The sequence below is a fragment of the Cervus canadensis genome, chromosome 25 (assembly GCF_019320065.1).
Source record: "Cervus canadensis isolate Bull #8, Minnesota chromosome 25, ASM1932006v1, whole genome shotgun sequence".
Taxonomy (NCBI): domain Eukaryota; kingdom Metazoa; phylum Chordata; class Mammalia; order Artiodactyla; family Cervidae; genus Cervus; species Cervus canadensis.
The window spans coordinates 48,114,718-48,138,726 of NC_057410.1; the positions used below are offsets into that span (position 1 = coordinate 48,114,718).

General features: G+C 35.2%; 1 protein-coding gene across 1 annotated transcript in view; it reads right to left on the bottom strand.

Moving 5' to 3' along the window:
• Positions 1–4,735: 4,735 nt before the first annotated feature.
• ZDHHC17 (zinc finger DHHC-type palmitoyltransferase 17) overlaps positions 4,736–24,009 on the bottom strand; it is a 95,869-nt gene continuing 76,595 nt past the window's right edge. The window contains exons 9-17 of the mRNA XM_043447284.1: positions 23,810–23,952; positions 22,368–22,468; positions 17,487–17,611; positions 16,007–16,069; positions 13,242–13,335; positions 11,861–11,944; positions 10,519–10,676; positions 9,459–9,553; positions 4,736–7,583 (exon numbers count right to left, since the gene is read on the bottom strand). Of these exons, the coding sequence (XP_043303219.1) occupies positions 7,445–7,583; positions 9,459–9,553; positions 10,519–10,676; positions 11,861–11,944; positions 13,242–13,335; positions 16,007–16,069; positions 17,487–17,611; positions 22,368–22,468; positions 23,810–23,952 (1,002 nt within the window). The 3' untranslated portion in view covers positions 4,736–7,444. The remainder of the gene's footprint in view (positions 7,584–9,458; positions 9,554–10,518; positions 10,677–11,860; positions 11,945–13,241; positions 13,336–16,006; positions 16,070–17,486; positions 17,612–22,367; positions 22,469–23,809; positions 23,953–24,009) is intronic.

Sequence of the window (24,009 nt, forward strand, 5' to 3'; positions counted from 1 at the left end):
AGGGGACAGCAGGCTGGGGAAGTTCATCAATAAGGGACAGAGTTCCCTCGTGGTCCAGTGGTTAAGAACCTGCCTGCCAGTGTAGGGAACATGGGTTTGATCCCTGCTCTGGGAAGATTCCACATGCCTCAGACAACTAGGCCCATGCGCCACAGCTGCTGAGCCTGGACTCGAAAGCCTGCGTGCTGCAATACCAGAGCCTGTGCTCGGCCACGAGAGAAGCAGTCCCTGCCTGCCACAATTAGGGAAAGCCTGCACAGCCAAAAATAATAGTATGTAAAAATTAAAACAATAAAGGATACAGGGTTATGAAGAAGACTTACGTGATAAATGTAATTCATTCTGTGGCAGTTTCAAATGTGTACAAATACTTTTGGCAGCTCCATCAAAAGATGGGAGTCTTAATTACCGTTCCCTTGGAGTAAGGGTCAACTTTAGTGACTCATTTTTATAACAGTACATATAATGGACCAGGCTAGGCTAGAAAAGACAACAAAGCTACCTGCCTGTTTCTCGAGATGCTTACTCTTGGGTGGGGAGGCCACATGTAGGTATTACAGCCATAACCTCAGCTAAGATCTCCCTCATCAGACAGTATCAACCAACAGCTTGCAGACTATTCCAGTGCCCAGTTTTTTGAACTATCCCTGTGGATACCAACTGGTGCAAAGTGAGTTATTCCTGTTGAGTCCTGACTAAATTGCAGATCCGTGAACAAAAATGCCTTTTTAAGCCACTAAACTTTTCAGTGCTATAGATAATCAGAATTTAACTTACCACAGAGCCAACATTCCCCATCATACTAGGTTTCCCAAACTGTACTGCAGATGCTAACAGATATTCAAGAGGAAAATACATGAAGTTGTCAGGCACCTGATAATTTGAAATTTAAAGTTTAGCCACCCCCCCATTCAGAATTAAATTTATTCTTAAATTGGGAGCCATGGCAAAACAGCTACTCCAAAGGTTCCGGTGGTTCCAGGAGTAGAAACGGAAATGTGGCTTTGAGTAGGCTCTGTTCTGAGAGGCATCGCTTTCATCATCTGGAAGTGCATCAGTAGGGTAGCCCCAAATTAATCCAAATGTGATAAGTGTTGCACCATAAATACCAATATTTTTGTTTTAAAAATGACCCACTTGGGATATTCACCCCAACAGGGGCCAAACCACTCAGGCCCCTGTGGTGGTTTGGTACATTTGTTGACAAGTCTAGTTCTGAAGGGCTTCCCTGGTGGCTCAGATGTTAAAGAATCTGCCTGCAATGCATGAGACCCGAGTTCAATCCCTAAAAAGTTTCCATGATCAATTAAGTTTAGGGAGCGTTACAGCCATCTCTGTCTATACCTATGTTCCTTTAGATTCACAGTGCACATCAGCATATTGAAGTCTTGAGACTTGTGGTTTTAACTTGAAGAAAGCCTTGCATGGAAGTAACTGTTCATAGAACCACTAACATCTCAAGGAACAACACTGGAAAATGCTGGCCTGGACCACTGGTTCTCAAACTTTCTGACTGCAGGACCTCTTTACATTCTTCAGTTACTGAGCCCCCCACCCCCGCAAAGAGCTTTTGTTTATGACAGTTAAATCTGTCATTACTTTCCATATTAGGAAATTTTTTAAAAATTTTAAAAATATATTAGCTCAGACTTATGGTCAAGCTGAGATTGAGAGGAACCAGATTCACCTCACTTGAAACAATCAAAAATAAAGACAAATTACATGAAAAAAATAAGATTTTGAGAACTGATAATAGGCAACAAAGGATAGTTAAGGGGAAAATGAGGTCAGCCTTGAGATTAGCAAGCTTATTACTCTTTTTGGGAGCTGGGCTATAGTGCAAGGAGGGGGAATAAATGAGGGAGCTGGAAGGCACCCCAGTTGAGACAGAGCTGAGGGTCCAGAGGGACCAAGGCGGCTAGAGGTGGAGGGGCTGGAGAGAACTGCACAGAGCAAGAACCCCAGGAATTCATAGAGTCCCGCCTAACCCCCGACGTGAAGTCTTCAGCTATGTTCTGGACTGAACATGCGTGTGAGGTGACTGCTCAAGAGTATGGAAAAAACCATCTGAAAGATTTAGACAGAACAGTGTCTGGTGCCCATACAGAGCTGGGAATAGTGCCTACTCTCATCAGTGAGATCGGGAAGCATGACTCATGGAACTCTGGATGGAATACACAGGTCTTGCTTCAGTAATGGCGAACAATTAACCCTAAACTGAACACTGCTCTGGTTCTGTCTTAAAAAACCCTGCTTATCAGCAAACCTGAAAGGATCAAAGTTTCCGAATAATTGCATCCCAGAGCAATGCTCTGGAGTTTCTATAGGAATTAAAAAATACCCAATACTCAGTTTCTAGTGTCTGGTATCCAATCAAAAATTACCAGGCATTTGCAGCAACATGGATGCATCTAGAGATTGCCTTACTGAGTAGAGTAAGTCAGAGAAGGAAAAATATGGTACGACATCCCTTATATGCAGAATCTAAAGTGGCTCAAATTTACAAAACAGAAACAGACACATAGATTTAGAGAAAGAACTTATAGTTGCCGGGGGTAGGGGGAAGGGATAGTTAGGGAGTTCAGGATCACCATGTACACACTGCTATATTTAAAATGGATAACCAGCAAGGAGGTCCTACTGTATAGTACAGCAGAGAGAACTCTGCTCAATGTTATGTGACAGCATGGATGAGGGGGAAGTTTGGGGGAGAATGGATACTTATACTATATGTATGGATGAGTCCCTTTGCTGTCCACCTGAAACCATCACAACATTGTTAACTGGCTATACTCCAACACAAAAGTTCCAAAATAATAGTAATAAAAAAAGTTAAATTTACCAAGCATGCAAAGAAGCAGGAAAATAGTCCATAATGATGAAAAATAAAATCTATCAGGACCAACTGAGACCTGATATACATTGTGATAATTAGCAGGTAACAATATTAAAACAGCTAATTTTAACAGTAGTCTATTTTGAAAGTGTTAAGTAGCAATCAGAAGATGTAAAAATGGCTCAAATAAAGCACTGGAGGTGAAAACTATAATGTAGCAGATAAAAAATACACCAAATAGTACTGATGACAGACTAGACAGTGCAGTAAAGAACTTAAGTGAACTTAAGAGAATTTTAATAATGAGTTATCACTGAGCTTCAGGACAATCTCAAACGGCCTAATATGTGTGTAACTGGAGTCTGCTGAAAGGGGGCAGAAAAATATTGGAAATGATGACTGAAAAATTTCCAAATTTGATGAAAACTGTAAAACTAGAGATCCAAGAAACAGCATTAGTAGCAGTGAGGCTTCCTGATGCTTTGGATGGCAACAGTCCCTCTCTCTTACTCAGTACCAGAAACACTGCTGTGTATTAAAAAGCATTTACCAAGACGAGGGTGGGACGATATGAGAGAACAGCAATGAAACATGCATATTACCATATGTGAAATAGATGACCAGTGCAAGTCAATGCATGAAGCAGGACACCCAAAGCTAGTGCTCTGGGACAACCCAGAGGGATGGGGTGGGGAGGGAGGTGGGAGGGGGCTTCAGGATAGGGGACACTGTACGCCCATGGCTGATTCATGTCAATGTATGGTAAAAACCACCACAATACTGTAAAGTAATTAGCCTTCAATTAAAATAAATATATTATTTTCTTTAATGTATTTCCCAATACCAGTCTGTTATCTGATGACAGAGATATTCTGGTAAAATTTATCTAAGCAAAACACTCATACTTCAATTCAAAGGCAAAAACTTTTCTAAGAGACACATATGATTTCCTTGAGTTGGTGACTTAGCTGACCTAGATCAAGGGACATTTTGAATTTTCCACTTGGAATTACAGATTTTTCTATTTTAAAAGCCACATAAAGATATTTAAAACTCATATACCAAAAGTTTGATAAGATTTAAGGTTTACTTTCTGACTTGAAGCTAAGATTTCTTGCCCTGGTATGTACTTGTTTCCAATTATCTCCATAAACTCTTAGAACCAGGCATCCACATCACAGTGCAAGCTGCCAACCTGGGGAGGACTAGGGGATCCACTGCAGAAGATAACAAAGAGAAAAGGACCTAGCCAGAGGGAAAGGGGAGGGCTTACTGTATGATTTCCTTCTGTATTTGTACTTGTTTAAAACATTGTTACTTGAGTTCTAATAGCTCTGGAGGCATTACTTTCAATATAGCACAATAATTATGAAATGAGTATTGGGTCAATCTATTTTTTTAATACCACTGGGTTCTCAGTTAAACCATAAACAATCATGTGATCAACAGGAAAGGATTCCTCCATAATTTTTCCTTTGTAAATTCCCAAATAAAGCTTTCCTTGTCACACAGTTTCTCAAGTAACTGAGAGCAATGTTTCATAGGTTTCCAATTTACTAGAGTCTTTAGACACACTTAAGGTTTAAATCTTGGGGGTTCATACAGTTCCTGAGAATCCTAATTAACTCTATGGAATCCAAAATTCTTAAAGAAAAATATACTTTCTTATTTTAAAATTATTAATTACAAACATGCACACATACACAGAATGAAAGTTTTGTTTGTCTTTTAACAATACTTCTCACCTTCTACTTTTGCCAATTTGTAGTTTTGCCACTTGATTCCTTGTTGACCCAGATATAAACATATAGAATAACCTTTTCATATCACAGGTACCAATATTAGCAGTTCATCAATCTCGTGAAGTGAACTGAGCAAAATAACAAACACACACCACACTTAAGAGTCAATATTTATTCTGATTAATATTTTACAAAATTTTGACAGATTTAATTTATGTAAGGAGAGCTAATTTATTAAACACTTTACAGGTTTTTCTTTCCACAGAATAACACGTTAAGTAGCAAAATAATACTTGGCACAGTTATAAATAAAATATAAAATAAAAATATCCATAGCTTAAGTATAATAATGATGCTGTTTTATGCCTATTAATATTTCAAACAAATTCCTGGGAACAACAAAAATAAGGAAAAAATTCCAAAGAAGTAATTCATGTTTAGAGCTGAGAAGTAAGTTCCTATTTGCTAAAAGTATCCAATTAAGCTGACATGAACTATTCCTCAAAGGGTCACCCTTATACACAACTTCAGAATGGGGTTAAACTGGTTCCACGCGTAAGACCTGTAAAATCATTAGAAGATACACTGCTGCATAGTTGGCTCCTGACCATCTGACCATTTCTGAGTTAGAGATTTCAGTGGTGCTATGAGATAGCTTAGTGCTAAAGCATTAACATTGCTAATATTTTCCATGTATACATCTAGAGGTTTTTTTTTTTTCTATTTAACTGAAAGACATTTCTTTCACACTTAAAAGAATATTGTACCATAAAGAAAGAACATGGTAACAACACTCTCATTCAAACTCTGAGAAAACCACCATTGTATTTGACTGTTAATAAAAAATGTTTCGATAAAAATTGCAACTGAGTCTTCATGTGAAGTGGCTCAAAATACAAAAAATTAAAACAAATTCTAGCCTTTTATAAATAACTTTGAATTTAAAAATTATCTAAAATTTCCCCCAATTAGTAGTCAAAACTAGCAGAGACATTTGTAAAGTTAACCAATTTTGTACATTCTATGACAAAATGGCACGATGCTATTGCCACCCCACACCCATCTCTTCCCTTTTCAAAAATAAAGTAGGTATGCCAATTTTCTAATATTAAAACACTCACATACACTAAGTAATCTTTTTGATGTATGACTTATGGTCAAAGAAACTACTATATAAAAATGGTACTTGGAAATACTGAACATCAACTATATACATTTTCGCTGCTCCTCCTACTAAGGCAAGGGGCGGGTTTACCACTAGATTGCTTTAATACCTGTAATCTGCATTTTACAGAGAATACTAATTTTACCAAGCATCAGACATGCAGTGAACTTGCAGGGTATAATGCCTATTAACAGCAATATTGAACATCACGAGAAGCTCATTAGTTATCTCCCTTTTCTTTTTGGTTGGATAAAATGAAACGAGCAGCTTTAAACACACTAACACATGGAGACACAGAGAGAAAACTATTTGATAAATTATTATATACAGATACACAATCTTTACACTGGGCTAGGGTCTGTCATCAGTCTGGCCACCCTCGTCCCACTCTCCCCGGCCTGTTCCCTCTCACACGTTTCCCACAGGTCGCTCGAACCACAGTCTGCTACAGCACTTAAAGAGGACCACACCAACCCTCACTCTGTAAACAATACTCGTGGAAGCAGTGACTAACAGTTCACCGTGAGACTATGGAAATGCTGCAACGAAAATTGATCAGTGCATCATGTTTAACAATTAGAAAATCTTTCTGAGATTGTTTCAGACAGCATTAACAAATTTCAAAACATTCAACAATGGGAAAACTGAAACAATCTTAAAGATAAAATCCTTTCTGATAGGTCATTTTTTAAAAACCAGAATATACCATTAGCTTTTCTTTTATTCACATGTCCATTATGTACAGAAATCATGCTCCATCTTTAGCTAGACTCCCATTATTTTGTCTATAATTTATTTTTGCTGTATATCCATTTATCTCTATTACTGAGAATTTTGCATTAACTTGAAAATAGCTCAACTCTTAAAAATTGGACTATTTGCACATCAAATTAAATTCTAATTTATGCTTTACTGGATAGTGTGTGCTAGTATACATTCTATGAGGTGCATCATGCACTTAGTAGGGCTTTTAAGTTGAACAAAATAACATGACTTACTATACTCATGCAAGTGCTTTATTATCAGACCATAAAACCTTAAGAGCAAAGTTACTACAAATTATTTCACTGAACCAGAAATATATCAGCACTTCAACAGCTGATAGCAATAAAATATTGTTAGCACATTTTTTTGGTGAACATTATTTTCCTGTGCCTCTGAAGACACATTACAGTAGATCCCTAATAAAACCACATGATTTTCATCACAGTATTTACATGTACATTCTAACACGTACATAATACTAGTCTGAATCAATTTAAGACAACTCTCTTGGAATTAAATGCAATACTAATAGTAGATTGCATTATAAAATTTAGCTGTATACCATAAATTTAGTTTTAGCTAGACTCGAACATTTCTGATCAGTAAACCATGTCTGTCAACAGAATAAGTTCCCTCTTTCCTCATGAAAAATGTTATGAGAACAAAACCAAAAAGCTGCGTATGTTGTGAATTCCCACATTAAGAACCATTAAAATTCTTTTTAAGATCTTTATTCTTCCCAGAAGTGGCAGTGTGTTCTGTCCATGTTTACCTTTGTTAATAAAAGTGTTGGAAAAAAGACTGTAAAGTTCACTGTTAGCCCTACATATAGCATGCTATTTGTTCAAAGGATGTGGATTCGAGTGTGAGAGAGACACGGACAGACACAATTTTCAGGCACCACTCAGCAATATGCTTCAAAGGATAAAGATGTTGCTACACGAGCTGGTACCCAGATCCTGATATTTGGTCATATTCTATCGTATACTGCCTGGTCCAGTCCACGATAACAGGACGAAAGAGGCCACAGCATCGAAATTCAAAGAAGTCTATAACATTCCTTACACATCCATGGCTAAACAACCCCCCACAAAAAAAAAAAAAAAACAGAAACAAACAGAAAAAGAAAAAAATAGTCTATTAGTATAATAACTTTGAGTTTAACATAACTTTTTAACATTTTAATGTTAAATATATTTTTTCCAAACTTAAATACTCAGATTTTTTGTCAGAAAGAATCTGCTTATAACTCTACAAGTTATGCATTCATGTTTCTTCAGAGCTCTGACAACACTGATTTTTCTCTTGTGCTTATACCATGGGTTACACTATTATATTTTAAAGTTATTCAAACATCCATCTCTCATTCCTATGTAAAATGCAATTTTTGATAAAACCTTTCCTTGACTGGCAGCTCTTTGGCAAGGAGACAAACTATATTCAAAACTGAGAAAGTAAAAGAGAAAATAAACATAAATAGCACAAATGTGACAGTGTACCTAAGAGTAACAATTTAAAACAAGAAATGTCAAGGGAAGTTCCTGGAATTTTGGAATTCAAGAATTTCAGAAACTTCAAGAATACCTTTGGAAAAACAGTCAGTTTTACACCTTATGTAATTATTGTGCCAATGGGAGAATTCTCAAAACTGTTCAACTGACTGTTGTTATTTTTTTCTTTTAAAGATCTGCGTGCTTTCTAGAAGCATGCAACAATTAATAGCACCACAAAAGCTTGAAGGTAGTAGAAAATTTGTTTGAGTAAAACTCAAAGTTTTAAATATTTCATATTATTAGGAAACTACTGTTTAACCAAACTGAATGCAAATTTCAAAATATATACATATATAAATAAAAGAATAGTACAATCTCTTCAATAAATGGTGTTGGGAAAACTGAACCACTATCTTACACTATATACAGAAATTAACTCAAAATGGATTAGACTTGAATTTATGAATTGAAACCAGAAAACAGAGATGGTAAGCTCCTTGACATTAGTCTTGGTGATGAATTTCTGAATCTGACACCAACAGCAAAGGTAACAAAGCAAAAATAAATGAGACAACATTAAACTAAAAAGGTTCTGCCCAGCAAAGGAAACCATCAGCAAAATGAAAAGGCAACCTACTGAATGGGAGAAAATGTCTGCAAATCATATATCTGATAAAAGGTTGACATCCAAACTATATAAAGAACTCACACAACTCAATAGAAAAAAAGCAAATAATCCAACTAAAAATAGATGATCTGAATAGACTGATGGCCAACAGACATGAAAAGACGTTCAACATTACACTAATCGTTAGGGAAACACAAATCAAAACCACCATGAGACAGATGTGCGTCATTCAAACAGCAAATAAAATAAGTAATCAGTGGCTAAGAATACACACTCTCAATGCAGGGGACCTGGGTTCGATCCTTGGGCAGGGAACTACATCCCACATGCTGCAGCTAAGAGTTTACATGGTGCAACTAAAGATCCTGAGTACTGCAACTAAGATCCAGTACAGGCAAATAAACAAATAAATATTAAAATAATAATAAGTAATCTGAAGCAAAAAGTAGCTGCCCAAGAGTCTAAGAAATTTCCCTAAATAATGAATTTCAAGCAATTGTATTTTTAAAATATTATTTCAATTTTTTCATTTTTGAATGAAAACTTATAAATTGATGGAAATGTTAAAGAACAAATACTAAATGTTAGTAGGTCAATAAAGTTTGAATTATATAATTAAAGGAAAAAGTGAAATCTTGGTATTTATGTTTTACAAGCTATTTTATACATGGCTAAGTAAAGAAATATTCCCTATTTCATATCTTATTGCCACTTTAAAAGAAAGTACTTCTCTTTGAGGTACTCATTACCTATTTGCTTAGTGTAGTTAGTAAGGAACTTCGTGAAGGAACTTCAAGAGAAAATATTAAATCCACAGAAATGTACGTACTTGAATGGACTTTCAATAGATGTTGTTGTGACTTTAAAGTGCTTGTATCTCCTGGCATTCATTCTTTCATTTGTAGTAATACCTAAACATGATATCTAAGAGGCAAAAGAAAGCAAACCATTAAATCTCTGAATATTTAATATAAAATAAATTTAAAATTAATTCTCAAGAGGATTAGGATGGAGAAAACAATGATGAAGTCTGTCTTTGCTTTTCCATCAGGAGACATCAAGCTGGTGTACATGAGATCATCTGTTCTATGAAAAGTAGCTAGCTAAACAGGGAAATAATTTTTAAACAGGCATTGTGTATGTGGAGAGACAGACATTATGTACATACTACTACTCCATCGGCTCCTTTAAGCAGGAGATTTTAAAACTCTAATTAAAAGGAAAGGGCTTCCCAGGTGGCTCAGTGGTAAAGAACCCGCCTGCCAATGCAGGAGATGCAAGAGATACAGGTTCGAACCCTGGTCAGGAAGATCCCCTGAAGAAGGAAATGGCTACCCATTCCAGTATTCTTGCCTGAAAAATTCCATGGATACAGTAACCTGGTGGGCTACAGTCCATGGGTTGCAAAGAGTTGGATACGACTGAGTACACACAGCACACACAGAGAAAATCCACGTGTATCAGTTTTCTTAATTAAGAAAAAATTCTTAACTTAAAAAATTAAGTTAAAAAAAACAAACGCTTGAATAAATACTGATATTTGCAGGTAATAAAATATTACCATTCAAACACATACAAAATTAATGTCACCATCAATTTAAGCTCACAGTTATATCCAATTGGATGTATGTAAATCAGCAAAGACAGAAATCATAAGCTTCGTCAAGAGCAGTACTGCAAGTCAAAAGTCCCTAATATAAGAAGAGGGGGGAGAGGTGGGAAGACAGGGAAGAAGAAAGGAACAGCAAATTGAAAATTTTAACTCTTGAAAAAATTTTAATTATTGAAAAGTAGGAGTGGTTATAAAGAGGATACGCTATTATCTTTTAAGCAAGGAGTGAATTTTTAAGAGTTCTCAGCACACTAAAGAACAACGCATGTGCACATACCTGATACATTTGACACATGAGTAATACAGCCACCCACATGAAGTGAAAAACACTGTTCAGAAACATCCAGAACATCCAAGGTGAACAGGTGGCAATTTGAGTAATATACGTCCAAAATCCATCCTTGGTGTAACTGGTCTCACAGTGGAGTCCCCAGTCTAAAATCAGAGCAGACGTACTCAGATTTACTCGATCATCATCCAGGCCCCTTGTGGATGATTTTGTGGTAGGTACCACTAAGAAAACATGACCTAAGAATTTAACTGATGACTTTCAATGCAAATATTTTTGTACTCATAAATAATCCCCTTATCCATTAGTGAAAAAACATAAAGAACAGAAAGGAGCAGCCAATCTTAAAAACAAACAAATCTGTACTGTAACAACAGCTTTTATCTGATTGGTACTGCATACATAGAATACTTTAGAAACATTTCCTTTATACAAAGATAAGATGATATATACATGTGAGACTTCTTTGGAGGGAAGGCATATAATATATGATCACCTCGGGGAGGAGAGCTTTTTCCAAAACAAAATTTACTCAGAGAGCTGCTGCCATAAAGAACTGGTGTTATTGCTGGACTGTGCTCTTTCTTAGGGGTGCTGGACTGCCAGAAATTAGGTAAAGATCTCTAGCCAAAACTTTCTCTCTGTTCATCTCTATTTGAGGAACTAGCCTCCTTTTTCATTACGGTATTAATAATAATAGAGATTATTCTTAATATCTGTGGGAGTAGGAAGACTAGGAAATCATCCAAGACTTATTTTCAAGTCAGTATCTAATATGTCTTCATGCTAAATACCAACAAGGCCTGAAGGACAGTAACTAATATTTTCATTCAAATTCTTTCCAAATTATGTTCTCAGTGCAATAAAAGCCTATTATTTCTTCTAAAATACTAAACCATATGACCAGTGAATGACACCTTATTTTTAACCTTTTAAATATTCTCTAGTAGACAATAATTATACCTTACTCTTCAAAATATTTCAAGTTCTGTGAAAACTGAACTTCAACTATATTTTCCCAGCTGTTTTATAAGAAAGAGCAACTGGCATAATCCCAAAATTTACAAACTACTAAAGTAAAGCAAGCATGCAACGTGAAAAATCTTGGTGTATTTTACCCAGCTATTCAAAACCTATTAAAAGATAATTAACTGATAACTCTGTTGCTTATACTCTACTGAATGTTTGATAGTTCTATATCTATTTTTTCATTGTAGTGAAGTGCCCCAGTTAAAAGACATTTGTCATTACAGTGTTTTTTGTTAATATGGTAAAGCGTGAGGTTGCAAACATTTGCTTTAAGAAGATAAAAAGTACTAACTGTACTCACAAGAAATACAACCATAAATCATCCAGCAGATCATAAAAAGCAAGAAGAACAGGTAGCCCATAAAGTATCTGTGGTTGCCTGCACCTAAAATACAAAACAGAAGCAATTTTTTTCCAGCTAAGAAAAAACAACCAGACACATACCTAGAGATGATGCTGGGGTGGGGAAATGCCATGAATAGTGAGATACACACTGGACAATAATCACATATGTTATTCATTTCATAAAATGATTGTCAAGAAAACAGTTGTTTTAATCAAAGTCTTTAAATAAAAGAATGCTTACAATTACACACAAAGATATAGTGACTGCAATGAAATGCATTCTGAAGTCAAAAGTCTTAATGAACCAAATAAATCACAATTTTGAGCTTTCACTGTGTGCTTTGAGGTTTAAACAACCCTATTTTATCTTTACTTTTATAAATTTTATAATCCAACTTTTTAAAGGTTTCTCCCCAAGAGTCATACAATCTTTGTAACATTTCCCTGCTGTCCCCTCATAAAATCTCCATGGTCATCTCTCAGGCCACTGAGTCCACTTCCTTAGACTGTACTATTCTGAACATTGACGAATGTAGAGTTCTTTTTTTTTTTTTTTGAATGTAGAGTTCTTATCTGTCATTCTTCTTTGCCTCTGTACGTAACAATCTTGTAGCAAATTTTAATCATCTTACTTTCTCTAGTTTAACTAAAAGACAACACAACATGCGTCTTTACTGATTTCACTGCTGTCCAATGGAGAAAACAGGAAAGAGGAGGTACCAGAGAGAACTGATTAAGAAATTATATCAGTCTTTCCTAGACACTGATTTTTTTTTTCCATTTATTTTTATCAGTTGGAGGCTAATTACTTTACAATATTGTAGTGACTCTTGCCATACATTGACCTGAATCAGCCATGGATTTACATGTGTTCCCCATCCCAATCCCCCCTCCCACCTCCCTCTCCACCCGATCCCTCTGGGTCTTCCAGTGCACCAGGCCCAAGCACTTGTCTCATGCATCCAACCTGGGCTGATGATCTGTTTCACCCTAGATAACATACATGTTTTGATGCTGTTCTCTCGAAACGTCCCACCCTCGCCTTCTCCCTAGACACTGATTTTATGATGTCTTTTCCCCTCTCTCACAACTGAGCTGATGTACTGCGAACAAGAAAATAATTAGGGGAACGAGGGGGTGTTGCATGTTGCAAGAACAAAGCTTCTGTGTCTACTTGAATGTTGTACTTCATTAGTTACCTAGAGCAATATAAATGAACAATACATTTAGAAATTACTTACCTAGAAATAAAACTTTAGAAATAAAACCTTTAGATGTTTTAAATGTTTAAAACTTTTAAATGTTTTAGAAATAAAACATTTAGAAATAAAACTTACCCACACAGTTACCCACCCACGGGCAATGATGGTCGAACTTTGCTATACAGCGGTTACACACACCACAGTGTTTGGACCTTACTGGTTTCCGTATCTGTTAACAGGCATGTGAAAAGATTACAAAGGCACTGGACCTAAGACAGAAAAGCTGAACATTTTCTCAAAATACAATTATGAAAAAAACTATTTTTTGAAAAGGATTACACCAAGGTTTCCAAAGGAATAGATCCAATCAAAAACCATTCTTGTTTAATAAAATTTCAACTGTAACAACAAAGATGAAAAAGAAGGCTACACTAAAATACAAATTCCTTGCTGTGTGGACAGTCAAATAAACAAACAAATAAATAAAAACTCCTAAGGTGGGGCAGAACTATCAATTTACAAAAATAAGAATCAAATACCAATCTACTATTGCAGTGAATGGTACTATATTTAATTCATAACCCTTAAATTCCTCAAATATCACTCTTCTGGCTTCTTAATGAAAATCTATCACAGTGAATGATACTGGTTGCTGTTTAATAAAATGAAACTGTTCCTTAGTAATAGGAAAGTCCTTAGAAGTGAATAAAAGCAGCTTTTAAAATTCAAATCATTAATAAAATGTCTTCTCAGAGTTAACAAATCTAGCAACAACAACAACAAAAACCCAGTAAGTGCACGTGTCTTTCAGAGCCTCTTCAGATCTCATTAAGGCACAGCACTTTACCCTGCTGAAGTGCAAGACCACTACCTAAGAAAATACAACATGCTTGTGAAGTTTAGGCAGTCCCTGTGTGTTCTAAAAACAGAACATATATTATACAGCTCTTGACAGGCAATAAAGAGTTAATTTTCATAATGCCTTCTGTTTTAAATGTTGTGAAATGCCTTTCTCTCCACGACTCTAAAGCAATCAAGTGAATACAAGAACTCATTAGTGACCTTCAAAGAGCTGTTAGCCCCAATGCTGGATGCGTGACAAGAGCTAGAGTTATAACACTTGCTAGAAGCAAATTTTATAATGCCCTTCACTGGTGCTTCAACAAAAGCACTGTCGTCTCCCCAACACTTTACATAAGCATGCATGATTCTGAGGGTACTAAGAAAAAGGCATCGGTGCATTATGTGGCTCTTACCTGTACTAAAATTATCTGTGGACCCAAGAAAAGGCTAAGTTATTCTTCATCACAGATATGAGACTAAATCCATCAGCAGAAAGAAGTAGGATATACCAAACAACTTCTACCCTAACTTGCAACTCTCAGCTAAGTCTCCTCTTTGGGCAACAGCTATGAAGGAATTCTGCACAAAAACTGACGCAAGGCTCCTGAACACAACAGCTGCCTTAGTTCACTTCCAGAGCAGTTCATTTTCAGGAAATTCTGATTTATGTATGTCTTCTTACCTATTTGTCAAACTGAAGAATACCCAAATAATTACAAATACCTCTGTCAGTTTGAATCATTTTATAATACGACATGCTCTTGAAAGATATAATATATGCTCTTCATATAATACGACATGCTCTTTTACAATGCCAAATTATCTATCCAGAACTACAACTTACTGTAACATAACACATAATGAAAACATTTATGCTATAATGACAATAGTCTTGTTCTTGCCATCAGATATTTACTTAATAATGAAACTGTATTGAGCAACTTTATATAAAAGAATCTGTTTGCCATATGGCAAAAACATCAGCAATGTATACTTGACTTTATGGAACAGGATAATATGTTCATAGAATAGTAGAACATAAAAATGTTCTAAACGTTAAGAATACAATTCTGAAAAAAAGAAGAATACAATTCTGCAAATTACCCATTGTAAAGCACAGAAATAAAAATATTTTTAAAGCATTCTTTAAAATACAAAAGAATCAGTACTCTAAAGTTGTTACCAAAAATAAAACAGTATATACAGTGAAAATCCAAAATCATAACTGTCTAAGAATGTTAAGTGAAACAAAAGAATCTGTAGAATTAGAGCTTAATTTCAAAAACTCAATCCAGAATTCTCAACTAAGTCAATTATTCATTATTATTGTTAAGATGTTAATTCAGTTGCAGTGTATAACTTAAAGGTATAAAAGAACATTTAGTTTCAAGCATGATTTGGGGATATTTCCATTTCCATACAGAGAAACATGGTTTATACAGGAATGCTATATGCCACAGAAAAGACTGTGGCAGTCCATACATTTTCCACAAGAACTGATTACAAAAACCAAGCAGAAAATCCCTAAACCACAAAACTGTTTTATTATCTATGACCTGGCTGAATATGGTAACTTTTACTGTCAATGATGAAAGAGTGCTCTAATTTGCATAAACACTCTAACACAGATGGATAACTGCTCTAATGTTGTCTTAAAGGTTACCTAATTTCCCATCATGGCCTTTAAATATAAGAAACAAGTTTCTTAAAATATGATTAGGATAACAGCATATTAGGGAATCATGGTAAACTTTTGATTTTAAATACTTTATTAGTTTTTTGTTGAATTACATTCTGAGAAAAAAAGAATGAATATAAATGAATGAACGATACTGAATCAGAAATGCAGTTAAGGTGTAACATCAGTGGGAAGGAGAACACTGGGAAGAAGATATCCTTTCACCATCTTTCCTCCTGTCCCATGATCCAAAAGCCTTCTGGCTGGGGGATCATGGAACGTGCTCAGTGAAAGACACTGTCCTGGTTTCCCAAACTCTCTATGCTACGCCACTGCTAAGGGAAAAGGAGAAAGGGAAGAATAAAGAAAAAAATACTACCAAACAGGTACTGCAGAATATACTGAGGTCCAGACTTCCTGTCTCTGCAAGTTCAACTATTGTCTGTGAATTAAAAAAAAAAACTTCATTCAAAACAGAACAATATTCATCAGCTATTATTCCATCAATATGAGTGTCAACAGGCACTACTAAATATAGATAACCAACAAGGACCTACTGCATAGCACAGGGAACTATACTCAATATTTTGGAATAAACTGTAAGGGAAAAGAATCTGAAAGAGAATCTATTATTTCTCGGATTACACATATAAAACTCAGTGACTCAGTGAACACAGCTGAGTCACTGTGATGTACACCTGAAACAAAAACAACACTGAAAATCAACTACACTCAGTAACAGTATTCATGTAAGTGTCAACAGACACATTTATTTTTAATTAACCAAGGTTTTCAGCTGAAAGTAATAAATTTCTTCACTTACTTCTGTTATTTTACTATAATCTGGATACAGAAATTTTATTTCTTGGATATATGAAAAAGCAACCCTAAACCTAAGTTACGGGAATAAAACTAAATTACCTAAGAACTAGTCTGAATGGGTTTTGATGATTAAGAGATAAATGTAAACCTGAATCCAAAAAGACTCGAATCTTCGGAGCTAGATGATGACTTAAGAAACCTGGCAAATCAATTAGCAGTGAAGCCTGCGGCCCCCTGGGACACAGAGCAGCGCTCTGGATGCAGACAGAGAGGGGCAGACTGTAAGGGACCGCTAGTGCCTTACTCACTGTGGGCAGAGTCACTCATCAGGGTCTGCTCTGCGCTCTGGATGTAGACAGAGAGGGGCAGACTGTAAGGGACCGCTAGCGCCTTACTCACTGTGGGCAGAGTCGCTCATCAGGGTCTGCTCTGCGCTCTGGATGCAGACAGAGAGGGGCAGACTGTAAGGGACCGCTAGTGCCTTACTCACTGTGGGCAGAGTCGCTCATCAGGGTCTGCTCTGCTTTCAGCGACTGGGTAAACAGCTCTTAAAATAATTTAACTGCCTCTGGTCTAATTCTCTACTTAACATGACCTCTTTGGATTACAAATTCGGCTTCCTAAGTACCTGGGCTATAGATGAGGGGTGCCCTGGATCATATATACAAATATGTTTGTTATTAGAACAATTTATCTATACTATCAACCAGTTTTCTGGCCTTCTAGTTTACATGGTCTTTTAACAAACATTTACTTAATGGATGCAAATTTATGTGCTGAAGGTTTACAGAGTTGTTTAAAATACTTTATTAGTCCCTTAAAACAATCATAATCCTTAGAGAGGAGAGAAACATGAAAATTTTAAATGTCATTTTAAAATATCAAGGAAGTATAAGGACAGGCATCTCAAGAGCATCAACTATATACATAATCTCAGTTTGGTTTGAAATTCTGTTTCTTTGTATTCTCATATCTGCTAAAAATACTGATAATCTGGCAATAAAACACATGTAACTAGTTAGATTGTATCTTGCTACCTTTTTCTTTTGTTCTTCTGTGGCTTTAATAATCCCTGGATCTGATTTCCAAGATTTTCCAAAATTGTAGAAAAGTGCAATACTATTGGCAAGGAATGGAAGATGGATAAATAGAAAATTGAGATGTGCCTAAAGTTAAGGAATCTAAAGAAGCAATGAAAACTAGTTATTACTATAGATAAACTTATACTCTGCAAGATTTTATCACACATACAAAAAAACCTAGAAAAAAGTACAAGATGGTTTATTAAATCAAAATGAATTCCATCTATACATGCTAGTCTATTACATCGCAACAAACACATTTTCCATTGTGCTCATAAGTAAATGTAAAAAACAAAAATGTCAATTGTTTACAAATTTTAAACCATGTAGGGTAAGCTTATCTGACACTTTTTTTAAAGTCAGTGAATACATTATTTTAAATGATCATTACTTCTTTCGACAAAAACGAGGGGCTTCTCATGTCCAAAGTAATTAGCATATTACTTTATCTATATTCATTAAAATCTATGAAACACTTAGATATCATACCCATATATCTAAAAGATTGTTTTTACATTCTCTTCATTGCCATTTTTGCCCACATTCAAGTTGACTTTAATTTTAGAAAAAGTATTTATAAACTTGCTTAAAACAGAAATACTTTCTTTGGTTACATTTTCCTTCCTAATAAAAACATGATAAATGTACCAGGCACTTATAAATGTTAAGTGAAGCATCAAAGACTATTTTCAATAACACTGGGGAAAATAACACAACGTTGCTAGAGCAACACATTCTTGAGGCACGGAACACACCGTTCCCAAGATGTGACCCAGGTACCAAAGCTGCCCACGACGTTTCCGGGAGAGTGGGGCCGCCGCGGTGCCAGGGGAGAGAGGAAAGGCCTCTCGCAGAGGTCTGGGATGGACGCGACGGCCGGGATCTCCGTTCACACACTGACTGCACAACCGTGCACCCCCACACACCTGCTGGCCACACCCCACCAACGACTGCCTCAGCCACATCCTTGTCTTGTTACTGCTTCACAAATGCATTATTGGTCTAAAAGGCATGAAGAGTCCTACTCCGCTCATCTGTTAGGTCTTCATTATTTATGAAGGCCCCTAAGTACACGTTAAAAAAAAGAAAAGATTTAGTAAAACATGTAAGCTAGGAATTCCCTGGTAGTCCAGTGGTTAGGACACCACACGCTCTTTGCCAAAGGCCTGGGTTCAATCCCTGGTGGGGGAACTAATCCCACAGACTGCAGGATGCAACCAAAAAGAAGAAAAGTGTATGCTTTTCTCCTTTTTTTTTTTTTTTAAAAAAAACCAAACAATTTTATGTAGTACAAGTATCATACAAATATTCTGTAAGATTTTTAGGTATTATCATGTATACACACTCTTTACATTTCTCATGGAAGCACAGGTTAAGAAAGAACCATTTCGTAAATGAAACAAACCTGTATTTGTTTGGTAAATACCAAAACACTACCCAACCACTTAAAATACAGGAGGAAAAAAAGGAAGAAAAAGAGTAGTTAATATCAGCTGCCACATATAAAAGTGATTTTCTTGCCCAGTCCCATTTATTCCCACCTTTCACCATCCTCATTCTCCAAAATCCATGGGTACAGCCAGCACAGGATACACAGAAAGCCAAATTTCCACCTCTTTCAACAGCCAAAAAATAAATAAAATAATAAATAAAGCTTAAGAATAAAGCTGGATAAATGTTATGTGCAAAAAATGCCGAATGGTGGCATTTTTCAGTGCAGAATCTTTATTATAACAGTTTCAGAAAGTGCTAACATATGTAACAAATATACACAGCAGGTTCTTGCTGTCCTTCAGTTACTCAGTCCTGTCTGACGCTTTGCGACCACATGAACTGAAGCCTGCCAGGCTCCTCGGCTCATGGGATTTCCCAGGCAAGAACACTGGAGTGGGTTCCCATCTCCTTCTCCAGAGGATCTTCCCGACACAGGGATTAGACCCATGTCTCCTGCATGGGCAGGCAGACTCCTTACTAACTGACTCACCTAGGCAGCCCACATGCCATTTAGACTGCACAAAAACCCATGATAAAGCTTGCTGCCATCCCCAAGACAAAACTGAGGTGGAGGTTAATCAAGCAGTCTAAGATTAAAGAATGGATTAGAGATGGAGCTGGTATTAAAACCTAGGCTCTTACTACATATGCTATCCTGCCTCTCCAAAGTACTCTGCAGAATATTCTGAGTCATTAAATGTTATGGGAACAATGATCACATCCACCTCTGATTTAAGAAGCTTAAGACCTGACTGAAAAATAATTTATTTTTAGATACAGAATTCCTAATAACCTATTTCGAAAATTTTGTCAACACACTAAACAGTAGACTATATTATTTACGAGAGCGAATTTCAGGGTTGTATGATAATTATAGAAGTATGAACAAAATTTTCAAACAAAAGTGCAAGCAAATCACTCACAAATCTCACAACCAGAAATAACCACAGCTAAAACTACATGTGCTCACTTCCAGCTCTTATCATTCTAGAATCTCTCTGTAAATACAATTTAGTATTTTTTCATTTGTTACAAGTATGAGCCCACATCACTAAGTCTCAAAAAAGCATTTTAATGGATATTTTATTGTATACCACATGTCAGATAACTGATAAATCTATCCTCCTATTCAGGTTATTTCCATTTTTTCCCTATTATAAATGGTACAATGATAAACTTCTTTGTAAATAAACCTTTGATCGGATCTCTTATTATTTCCTTGTACAAATTATGGTCAGTGTATAATACAGGGCATTTGAAGATATACTGCAGCAGGTCAAAGAACTGGGTTCTATACCAGACTCTCAATAATTACCTGGCTATGAAACTTTGAGAAAGGCATACTACTTCTATGAACCTCAATTTTTCTATCAGTTAGAAAACAGCATTATGATTTGTGTGGTTTTTTTTTTAATCTCAAAGAATTGTTCTGAGAACCAAGTAAAATAATATACCTGAAGAACTATAAATCAAATAGTAGAATTTATTTATTATAACAAATGGTTTATATCAATACAAGACTCATTATCACCACAAAAACACTGAAGCTGAGTAACATATGAGAAACTAAAATAACTTATATAGTTATGTTTACTAGCTAAAATTTATTTGTAACCCCAAAACCAATATTTAGAACGCTTCTGCAGTCATTTGTGAATATGTGCAAAGTAACAATAAACATGAGTTGCCTTATGCACACATTTCCAGTTGAGCTAAACAAGGCAATACTTTGCCTTCTTGTTTAGCATTTGTGTGCTTTATGTTGGTGATTTTGCTGTTTAAAATGGTCTCCAAGTATAGTGCTTAAGTGCCATCTGAAGTTTCTAAGCAAAAGTTGATATATGGACTATATAAAACTCTCTGGCATAAAGTTTTCATTATTTGTAATTTACTAATTATCCTGCTTTTCTCTATTTAAATGCAAACAGATTAACAGTACAGCAACAGTCTAAAACATTCTGAGATGTGAATTGGATTTTTTTTTTAAAACATAAAATTTACCGTCCGATTTAGGAAGCCAAGCTAGAAAACATGTCTGAAATACTAGTCATTTCAGAGGTCAGTGCTTTTTATAAATTTAAAACAGATGAGGCACTGAAAATGAGCAGATATGTTTTACTCATTAAATAATCCAATAAGACAATTCTAATGCTTAATAAATCTCTGAAGAACAATTTTTATATCAAAGTATAATACAAGCCCAGAATGAGCTAGTGAAAACTGCAAGTGAAAAAATTTCAATAGACACTATGCTAAGAAGGTATTTTAAAAAGTAATCCTATAATGCTGTGAAAATTAAGAATTAGAAGCACAGTTATAATTCTGTCGCTCAGTTTCACAATGAAACATATTTTGTTCTTGTCTAATACACGGAACAACTTAACAAAAAGAACATAATATTATAATATGCAAGACTGTGAAGTGAAGCCAGGTATCAGTAATAATTAATATTGTTCAGCACAGTTAAAAGTCACTGAATACTGCATACCATTTAAAATATCATATACTTTTCATATTGATAGTAATGTTTTGAAGAATGATCTAAGACATCAATCATGTACCTTTATTATAATAAAACAGACTGTCTTACTGATTTTTTCTATTAAAATATCAAATGCAGACACTGTCCTTATTTCTTAAGATGTACACACATGCACACACAAATTTACAATGTCTAATTATACTATGTTTTAAAAGTACATTGAAACAAAAAACAAAAAAAGTACATCAAAATAATTTGCAAACATCTGAAGATAACAGCACTAAAGGCTTTTCATAAGCAAAAGAGAAGATTAACTGTTACCTATCGCAACAGAACAGTAGTAAGCGTGACAGTAAGAAAACGTGCAGAGAAAATGCTGACAGTAAAACATGAAAATCACAATTCAGTGGAAAGGTGCAGAACGCGTCACAGAGTCAGACAAATACGTGTTTCTACTCTCCTCTATTAGAGAGGGGCTGTGTGATCTTGGGATCACAACAAATTAACCTATTTAAACCTAAGTTTTCTCAACGATAAAATGGAGACAACAATATAAACATATATATAATAGGATGTGTAGTAAATGGAACACAAAGTATTTAGGAAAATGCCCTTTAAAAACTCAATTAATGGTCACTATTATTGATATTATTATTACTACTGATGTTATTAAAAGCAGCTTTGAAAAGCAATTTATTAAATATGAAACATTTAAAAATACATTAGTTCATACTTATGTTTCTAATAAAACTGTTTTATTCTAGCATATAGTGAGTAGCTCATCTATGTTAAATATTAAACATTTGTTTAAATAGCAAACAAAAATTGTTTTAGATAAAACCTTTATAACCAAAGGATATCATTCCAAAACCAGAAGAACCACGTCACATACATCCAAAATTTGGTTGCCAAATATATTCCAAGGGGCAATGCACTATGCATTGAATGATCAAAAAAGGATCTGTAAAACACAAGTTTTATAAAACGTGAACTCCATATTTCATTGTAAAAATGAAGATTTATTTATTTAAATGAAAATTACATCTATTCCGCATAGTAAACTTTTAACAAAATCCAGAAATTCAGGATGCTTAAATATGAAGGCTGTTTTCCACAGTAATCAGTAAGACATGAATGCACAGCTGAATGACTCAAGTCTGAAGCTACTTTTAATTCATCAAGAATTAGAATTATATTCTATATACTTTCCAACTTTAGAATTTCATTGTATTCCCATTCTTTTAAATAAAAAACCCACTTTAGCATATACAGTAACTCTATCATCCAGCTTACTACACACCAAAGGCATGTTATAATTTTAACAAATGAATGCAAAGTGATACCCGAGTTTTTCTCTATGCTGCATCATTATTTCTCCTTACCTACACATTCCCACTAAGCTTTCAGCACATCTTTTCAAAGAGAATGAACCAGCTAGTTTGGAGGAATTAAAGGTCATTATTTACAGCATTTAGAATTCAGGAAAAAATAAACACTGATAAATCTTATTAAACACTAAGTAGGATCAACCATCCAGGTATGCTAAGAAGGCAGAATTGGTGAATTCTTTCTTACACCTCTTGGTGAAAGTAAACACTAAAATAAGATTAAGTTTCTTCCTGAGAGTTACCACACTGGTGCATTACCATTCACTCTCATCTCTGTGAATTATTTTTAGAACTCTCTTTTGAAATTCTAGTGAAAACCAAGTACTAAAGGAATGGAAATTAGGTGGGAAATTCTGGATCATAAATAACTTCCTAGTTTGCTGGATGGGCAACTTTAGGGCAATAGGATTTAAGGATAAGAATAAAGCAGAATGAACACAATGCTTAGAGAACAAAGGAGAAAATTTTAAAAAACAACTGAGCCCACTTCATATGCTTAGACTCCTCATGTGTTTAGGTGTTCCCTCATTCTTGCATGCTGCCTATGGCCAAAGAAAATTTAATTTCTATGGAAAGGTAAGCTCAAGCATTACAGTTAACCAGAAATAAGCAATATATTACATTCAGAGTTCAACAAACTCACATTCATGTCTATTGAAATGTTTTAAAACTGTATTTTAGCCTTAAAATGTTAGACTTAGTCACTATTAAGTACCCTTACAGTCATTTTTCACAATGATGTTAAAAATGTTAACGATTTCAGATATAAATTTGCCCAAAATTCTTTAACATTACATTAAGATCAAACATGTTACATAAAGGCAGTGTTCTAAATATAATTAATTTTACATAGCCAGGTGCAAATTATGATTTTTATCTGTCTGGTTAAAAACACAGTTAAAAACAACACTTACTTTGAAAGAAACTGCACTGTAGCCCAGACGCCACCATACATTAGCCCTTTAATGAGCCAAGAGTCAATGTTTAGGTCTGCTATAAACCCAACCAGCCAAATGACTAGGAAAGGAGTTCCCAGCATCACTTTCTGCCGAAATTCCTGGACAGGAAAAAAAAAACACACACAAAGTTTTTCATGTTTCAAGTAACCTCAATG